The 8,954-nt window shown below is 45.0% G+C and overlaps 1 protein-coding gene across 1 annotated transcript in view; it reads right to left on the bottom strand.

The window, feature by feature from the left end:
• Usp7 (ubiquitin specific peptidase 7) overlaps nucleotides 1-8,948 on the bottom strand; it is a 65,359-nt gene extending 56,411 nt beyond the window's left edge. Inside the window, exon 1 of the mRNA XM_004627770.2 lies at nucleotides 8,866-8,948. Coding sequence (XP_004627827.1) covers nucleotides 8,866-8,941 — 76 coding nt within the window. The 5' untranslated portion in view covers nucleotides 8,942-8,948. The remainder of the gene's footprint in view (nucleotides 1-8,865) is intronic.
• Nucleotides 8,949-8,954: the final 6 nt, after the last annotated feature.

Here is an 8,954-nt window from a genome sequence, read left to right as displayed (position 1 = left end):
CTAAGTAGGTGCTTTAGACCACTGAGCCATCTCACCAGCCCCAAAATTTACTTTTTTTTTTGCGGAACCGGGGATTGAACTCAGGCCCTTGCACTTGCCAGGCAATTCACAAGTAATTTAAAAAGCTCTCCTGTATGAGGTTTCCCTGAGAACCACTTATCCAGTTTTTAATGGCTTTATTCATTTTGCTTTCCTAGGACACGGTGTATCCCTTCCAACATTGAACGTGACCTTACTTAGCACCATCAGAAATAGCTAAGATGAATAAAAATTTTTTTAAAAAATAGCTAAGAGTCCAAACAGGCTGATTTGGCAGGTTCAGGCCAATAAAGCACTACATGTTGCTACAGTGTCAGCATCTATATTGGTCAAAATATAGCCACCATACTGGCCACAGAATACTTGAAATGCTGGGAGTCAAAAGAACTCTTTTAATTTCAAACTTAAATCACCATGCAACTGCACTGTGCAGAGTCAGATTCTAAGAGTCCTCCTTTCTCATATATCATTTATTTCCCTTGTCCCACATATAAAAGGTGCTGTGGAGAAAGCAATCGCTGTCCATCATTACCAGTAGCAGATCTGGAATGCTTCAAATGAAAGTGGCATCCTGGCCAGGGCAGGTAGGACTGACTAGCTCCTGCTTCAGGAGGGGAAGGGAGCAGCTCAGAGGCTGGGAAGCCAGTGACTACCAGCTACTTTGAAGAGCATTTCCAAGGTCAAGCATTTCAATTTTATGTCCTAGTCCTTATAAGTTTAGGACATAAAGGGGAAAAAAAGGACTGAAAATCATGGATGTAGTGGTTGTAAAACAGCAATAACAATTTAGGAATGTTTTAAGTTACTTCAACTGACAGTGGTGGCACAGGCCTGTAATCCCAGCACTCAGAAAGCTGAGGCAGGAGGAGCATCTGAGTTTGAGGCAAGCCTGAGCTACACAGTGATTCCAAGGCCAGCCTGAACTACACAGCTACCTCAAAAAAAACCAACCAACTTCATGAACAGTTTGCTCTGATGGAAGTTCCTACTGCACACTGATAAAAACAGCAACTGGACTCAATATTATCCACCACACAAAATTTAAAAAGTGCCAGAGTATTCAGCCATGTAACACGTTAGACAGTAGTACGTATGCTTGCTTTAAAATGGCACATACAGAGGATCAATTAAGAATTTGGCAAATATAATTTACTCCCCAAAGTCAGATTGATGAAATGTTCTAGCAACTCTAGGTGTACAGCTCACACAGCCTGTACAGTGTGGGATGGCAGGCTCTGCTCAGTCTACATTCGGATCAACACCACAAGGTCTCACCTTGGAAAGGCACTTCCTCTCCTCTTTCTGAATGGCATAACAGAAAGGACCTCTAGGAGTTAAGACTGCCACTCTTGCACCTGTGGCCATACCCTAGGGCGTGGCTATACCTCCCAGATACTGATCACCCCATCAGACCCACCCAAAACGCTCCCAATCAGATGCCAGTTTAACCAATTAGTGAAATAGCTAGGCTTTCCTTGGTGGAAACTGCTCGGGGTGATACCCAACAAAGGACTCTGCCCTCAGTAAGAGGGTGTCAGGAAACTTTAGCCACTTTCCTAGAATCAAAACCAAGGGACCTACCTGTGTTTGTAAACATTCAAAAGCAAGCATGAGTATTGTAGAGAACTACCCTTGTTTTATAAAAGCGCTTCCTCAGTAGCTTTTACATTTTCAATGACCCACCACCCTGAGATTGGGGCAGACCCTCCCAGGATTGGACACTTACAGAAAGCTGGCAATCAAGTAAGTTGAGCTCTTTCAAAGGACACCTGGGCACCTTACTACTAACCTCTGTGACTCAGCACACAGTGGTCTCCACCCCTGAAGTCTGACATAAGGATTGAACTCACTTCACACATAATACGGCCAAAGCACAGTGTAAGCCTGGCGCTGGCAGAGAGTGACTGTCTGCTCCCTGACTCTGGTTATTTCCTGCTCTTCTAGGTGGAACAATACAGGCAGCCATACTGTTTCTCAGGGTGGGTTCTCCCAGACACCCCTCTTTCCTTCCTACTCTGGGTCCTTGCTAGTCTAAAACATCCACCACCAAGTTCTGGAAACAGCCCCATTCTGATCCCAGTTAATGTATTTCCCTACGTAATAAACTTTCTAATTACCATTCCCAATCTCCAAACAGAAAGGGTAGATTGCTAATCTTCAAGGTGGATCTGCTTCTCCTGAAGAATTTCAACACTTCTGGCTTCTCATTAGCCAAGGCATGTGTTAACTTACTAGAAAAATGGCAGAAATTACTTTCTAACCTACTCACGACAATTAAAATCCTGCTTCTTCCAACTTTAAGTTTAAATTAGTTCAGAACAAGCACTTCATAAAGCAGATGACATTTAGCATTTGACTTTGCCATCATACATGTCAAGAAATATTTTGCTATAACCTTGTTCCAGGATGAAATTTCTTTGCCTTGGAAACCATGCAGAAATATCCAGGTTACTTATTATCCTCCAAACAAAACTAAATTTCAAAAAGTATGCAAAATCAGTCTTCAATTAATGACTGAATTTCTATCAAAGTCCTCTGGGGAGATAAAGTTACTTCTTCCAAAAGCATTTAAAAACATGTTATTTTGTTACTAAAAGCAACTTATGTTAAAAGCAATAAAATGGAATCAGCAGCTATCAAAATGATACTGGTTTATGATTTTGGCACCCTCTTTCACAAGGACACCTTGCCAGCCAGCCAACACTAGTGTTCAGCCCTGGAGTTCACTGAAATTATTTCCTGAGTATTTCCCATAAATAAATGAGCAAAAACAAATGTAACAGTCAGCCTCTGGGCAAAAAGCCCCGCTGAGAAGACAAATTTGCAAACAGCGACCACTGTCCACAGGCAGAGTAGCAAGTGACGCAAAAAGTTTACATGGCTCTTCAGCAAGGCAGGCAACTGCCACGGCCAGAAAGACTTTGGGGAAAGATGGCACTCAAATGGAGTTTTAAGTCACCTTCTGGGTATGTCCTGTTGAACTCCTGAAGGACCAGCCACCACTACACTTAGAAATAGAGGTGTGCTGGTGGTCATAGCTCAGAGGCAAGACCTGTGGGGGACTAGGGTGAGCGCCTGTGCAAGAGCAACATAGCTCTGTCCTTTAAGACAGGGCAAGGCAGTCCCAATGCCAGCCAATCTTCACCACCAGTCAGCTGTGGTGATTTAGGCAGACTGGACCAGTAACACTACAAAACAGCTCCAACAAACACCTCACTTAAAAGTGATAGCTGCAGGGGCTGGTGAGATGGCTCAGTGGTCTAAAGCACCTACTTAGAACAAGCTTAGCAAAGCACAGGGACCGCGGTTCGATCCCCCAGCACCACATGCCAGCCAGCCCTGCCCCCTGGTGGGCTGAGCTGGCCACACACACACACAAATAAATAAATAAATAAATGTTTAAAAAAAAAAAAAAAGTGATGGCTGCAAAAAGCCAAAAGGGCTGGATAGCAGGATGTGGAGATCCAGAGAAAACTTAATGCACAATCCCAAGTCCGGAAGCTCAGTGGCTTGGCTTCCCTGCCACACCCAACACTCCAATTCACCATCAGGAGCAAGAATAAAGTAAAGAAGGCTAAAGAAGGCTATCAAGCTGACTAACCTTCAGCAGCAGTCACCCTGGTACTTTGAGGTACCCACCCCCTCAACTGCAGTTATCCACTTAACTTTCCTCAAAATATTGTACCTTTATGTCTCTATAGGGTCATATCCAACCCAAGACTTCATGAACAACTTCTGCTCAGACTGAGAATGGATGTATTTTCTGCCTGATCCACACTTGGATATAATTACAGTGGGACATTGTTGCACACGTTCAATAATCAACTTGCCTACATCAGTGTCCTTCTCCTATTGCCCCCATTAATTGAGGATTTCTCCCTCAACTGCAAAGGTCTGACCATCCTGGCAGTGCACTCTGCCTGACGCAGTACACACGTTTGGTTACTTCCATCTCAGCACATCTCCTTCCCAAGGGTGAAGGAATAGAAGCATCAGGATTTTAAGCAATATGCTTGAGGTCACACCACAGTTAAACAGCACATTCCAGATTCAAACTCAGACCTGACTATAAGCCCCAGTTCATTTAGCCACCTACTGTCCTACTATGAACTAGCTTAATGATCCTTCTCAAACTACTGATTCCAAAGGAAAATAAAACAAAGGTAAGGACATACACTTGCTTCTGATACTTGCTGGCATGGCTCACTTAATCCTAAGGAAAAAATAATCAGGAAATCTGCAGCGTGAACCATTAAGAGCAAAAGCCTGTCAATAGTAACTGTGGATGAGGTCGTGGAGATGGCTCAGTAGAATAAGTGCTTCCCTGGCAAGCACAAGGGCCTGAGTTCAAACCCCAGTTCGGCCAAAAAAGAAAAAGAAAAAGGAAAAAAAAAAATTGTGGAGCATCAAAACCTGACCAGTTCACATCAGAGGGATATTTCCAGAGTTGACCTTAATTTCTTCTTTACTTGATTTCCTGTAGCTCAGCAAGAACTCTCATCAACCAAAGCTTACATATGAACATTCTCTTCACACTATTTGACTTGTTACAGTGCTGTTTGAAAGGAATCTTATGCTTCAGATATAAAATATCACAATCTTAGTTTATGTGATGTGTATACAGTAACTCACTTCCCACTGCCAAAATCATGCTTGCACAAAAGCTGAAACTCTACCTGCCCGCACAGCTGTAGAGGAAACCCCACTGCCACCCCTACCCCCACCAAACACCTAAGATCACCACGACCAAAAAACAGCCAAGCCAACATTCTTTTCAGAAGGTGTAGGTGACCCACTGACTCGCTCCTGAGAGCAGCAGACTGAGATATACAGAAGGTAGGCAACTCACCCATGTCCATGTCTCAGAGATTACACTCCGAAACAGATAGCTCACCTGCGCAGAACCCCACACCAGGGAATGGGTTTTTGGGCCTGTTTGTTTTTAATTTATATTTTGGTACAGAGGCTCACAACACAGCTCAGACTCATACTGATCCTCCTGTTTTCAACCTCCCCAGCGCTGGGATTACAGGTATGTGCCACCATGGCCAGACTGTCGCTGGCTCAGCATGCCTAGGGGTGGGGCCGGCAGGGTGTGTGGTACCAGGGATCGAACAGCAGTCCCCCGCTTACCTAAGCACATGTCTAGTCCATTGAGCTATCTAGCTGGCCCATTGGGTCTGTTTTCTAGACCACATAGCAGAAGGAAGGCCTGGAGAAACTTCATGTGAAATGACTGAGACAATAAAGAAAAAGAAGAGAATAAGACCGGAAAAGTATCACAGAAGTCCATTGGCCCCCCGCCTTGTAGGTGTTGATAAAATCCATAAAAAACAGAACAGTTTCAAGCAAGAAAAAAACAAAGTCAAATGACCAGATATTTCTTTTTGGATTGAGAATGAGTATATAGAGACAGAAAAAAGGATGTTGGCAATAAAGTCACCTTTTCAAATTAAAAAATCTTTTTCTGACCCTAGAAAAATTCCTTTTCATGTATGTTTTTACCTAACTGTGGATTATTACTTAAATTACCTGAATTACAAGATTTTAAAAATACATATATCATATGAAGTTCTGTTCTTACAAGTAAAAAGTTTACAAATTGGCTTTTTAATAGACCATTCCCAATTCTGTATAAAAGTACAGAGCGATATTTACTTTTACGTCTGTAAATGTTAGAGACAGTTTGAAAGTATATAAATGTCATACATTAATTTCTCTGGAAGCAAGAAGCAGATTTAGATAGCTATTAAAAATTATTTTTCTAGCCATATAGGATGGAAGCCAGGAACTCTGTTATTATATTTAGCAGTTTGTGGAATTTATAAATAAAAGTTCAAAAATTCTTATTTGAAAAAAAAAGAAACTTCATGTGACTTCAACAGGGCACGCAACCCAGATTATCATCTCTCCAAGTGCTTCTGAGAGGACAACAGTCCTGTGCAGGTCACTCACTCCTCACATTCACACAGTGAAAATAAAGTGTGAGGCAAGTTCAGCCCAATACACAGACCAATATACGCTGCCACCACCTTCAGAGCTCGCTCAGCCTCCCAAAATGAAATAGGCGACTGGTTGCTTTAGGCTTTCAAAGTCAAAATTTCAATAAACAGGACCAGGGAGCTAGCTCAGTGGCTTAAGCACCTGCCTAACAAGCACCATGTCGTGAGTTCGATCCTGGGTACCAAAAACAAGGAATCCCAATAAACAGTCCTTCATCTTCCTTCTTCCTCCCTGTACTTCTTTCTTCATAATCTTCCTAGCTGCTCCTAATAGGACATTTTTAAAATAACTGATCCGGAGCATTGTTATTCTCCAGCGGATATGCAAGGACTGCGCAGAGTTCAATCAAAAGCAAATGCAAGCTCAACAAAGTAAGGCAGGAGAAGAGCAAACTTACCCTGACCTATTGATAGGGGAAAAACAAGCAACCAACTAACCAACCAAACCAGTCTCCCAACCTCAGAAACCACCCAGCCCCAGAGCAGCAGGCAGGATGCTCCTCATTTACAAAGCCTTCCCCTCCTGGAGCTGGTCAGAATCCTGACAATCTCCAGCTGCTGGTTCTACCAGAATCCAGGCAAAGACACCGAACAGGTGCAACCCACCAGTTCTAATTGGGATCCCATTCACAGCCTGGCCTATCGAAGCCTGTTATACTTGGTAAACACTAAATTCCATCCTTCTGGCTTTTTAACAGAAGCATTCTTCTACTCTTTCTGATCAATATGTAAGCCTACTACCCCACCTCAGAAGTGGGAAAGCTGAAATAGATAACCTAAGATGATCACAGGTGTTTAAACCACACACCTGTGAGTGTTCACAAGTTACTACTTGATCACAAGGATCACAGCCATACAAGACAGGGACCTTCTGGATAATGAAATCTGGACAGGGGCTAGCTTAACAGAACAAGTTCTGGAAGTTGAAGAAATCAGCATTCAGTAACAACTAAAGCCTTTGTCATCTAACCAATTTGAGATTCTGCTGAATGTGCAGATTAAATTATGTTAAGGGTTACTTTTCCAATGCAAATTTCAATATGAAAATAAAATCTCTTGAGAAAGGAAAGCAGTTTTGGAAACACATGAACACTTCAGAAGTTTTAGAACATTCACCGCTTTCCAAAACTCTCCAATCTTTTAACAAAGATTGAAACTTGTGGACAGCCATTCTCGTTGATCCAGTTCTGTACCAGAAACATGCTGTCCTGTGACATCCAAGTTTAATTCTCAACAGTGTCCACAACACTTGGAAAGAAGTTAAGACTGTACGTGGGAAACTGATACGCACTCTCCTGGATTGTTTTGATCAGACGCTATTCAAAAAGTGAACTAAGGGGCTGGTGAGATGGCTCAGTGGTCTAAAGTACCTACTTAGAACAAGTTAATCTAAGCAAAGCACAGGGACCACGGTTCAATCCCCAGCACCACATGCCAGCCAGCCCCGCCCCCTGGTGGGCTGAGCTGGACACACACACACACACACACAATAAATAAATAAATAAATAAATGTTTAAAAAAAAAGTGAACTAAGAAGCAATCTTTTCTATTATGCTTTAAACATGCAGCAAAACACACACGGCACAAAAAGAACACGCAAAATTCTCTCAGCCACTCTCTCCTGCAGCTAATCACACACGCCAGACACTTGTGAAGTTACTGTCTTGCTAGGGCAGAGCAAAGCAGATAGGCTGGTGCTTGGCACGGGCTCAGCTCTCCTGCCCCCAATTATTGCCACTGCATTTACCATTGCTAAGTGCCTTGGTGGGGCATCTCAGCCACTCTGTCATCTGCAACAGGGCCAACCAGATTTTCAGGGGACTTCTAGTTACTAGCATTAGGTTACGCACGGGAGTGTCCCCACCAACCTGTGTGCAGCACCTCACAGGACGAACAGTGCTTTAACCCAACTTCCTTAGGCCCTTCATTCATTTATGTGACCCCAGATCTCTCGCTGAAAGGGAAAACTGAAACATTTAATGGCCTGTCCATTCAGATAAGACCCACTGCGATGCTTGCTCGCCTGGGCCCTTAACACAGGTAAGGAAGACAGATTGCTGTGACTTTGATCTTTTAAGTAGTCTGAGTCAAGAGAAATAAAAAGTGCCAGAAAATGACCAACTAGGCTTGACCTACCTAAGTTAAAGACCCTTTACCATGCCTTTACACCAAACCCTTAAAACCAAGACCGTGTCTCTCCAAATCCAAGACCTTGGGAAATTTCTGCCACAAGGATAGAACAGAGTGTACCTTTAGAGGCAGGCTTGACTCTGATGCGGGCAGCTACGCGAGGCTTGCAGGCAGTTTCAAGCACACACCTGGCCGGATGTCCAAGGCACCACCTACCGTCAGCGACCTAACTCCCAGAAACACGGGTAACTTAACCAGCGAGAGCCTGGCTGAGAACTCCGAGCCTGTCCGTGCCTGAAACCGTCTGCAGCCTTGCAGGTGGTTTCCACCACTAGGCTCCGCGATAGGCAGTGCAGTTGGGAAGCGATCTGGGGGATCTCGGGGTGCGCACCGAGCAGGTGCGGGCGCGCGCCGCGGCCCAAAGGGTTCAGCGCGGGAGGGAGAGGAGACGGTCCCCGGGGCCCGCCTCCCGACCCAGGCGAGGAGCAACCCGTCCTAATTTACAGCTCCGGGGCTTTGTGCCGCGCAGGCCGCGGCGCCGGACAATACGCGGGCCGGGGTCCGGGGCGCCCCCCGCGCGCCCGTGTGACGGTGCAGCCTCCCGGGCCGGGCCGGGCCTGCTTAAAGATGGCGAGCCCCGCGCGTGGCTCCCGCGGCAGCGGCCACAATGGGCGCGCCGACCGGCCGGCCTCACCTTCCATCTCCATGTCCTCGGGCTCGCTCAGCTGCTGCTCGCCCGCCTTCGGCGGAGGCTGCTGCTGGTGGTTCATGTCGGCCGCGGCC

Source organism: Octodon degus, unplaced genomic scaffold (assembly GCF_000260255.1).
Source record: "Octodon degus isolate 3935 unplaced genomic scaffold, OctDeg1.0 scaffold00021, whole genome shotgun sequence".
Classification (NCBI taxonomy): Eukaryota; Metazoa; Chordata; class Mammalia; order Rodentia; family Octodontidae; genus Octodon; species Octodon degus.
Note: the sequence above shows the minus strand (reverse complement) of the source record. Positions and strands in the feature narration are given on the sequence as shown.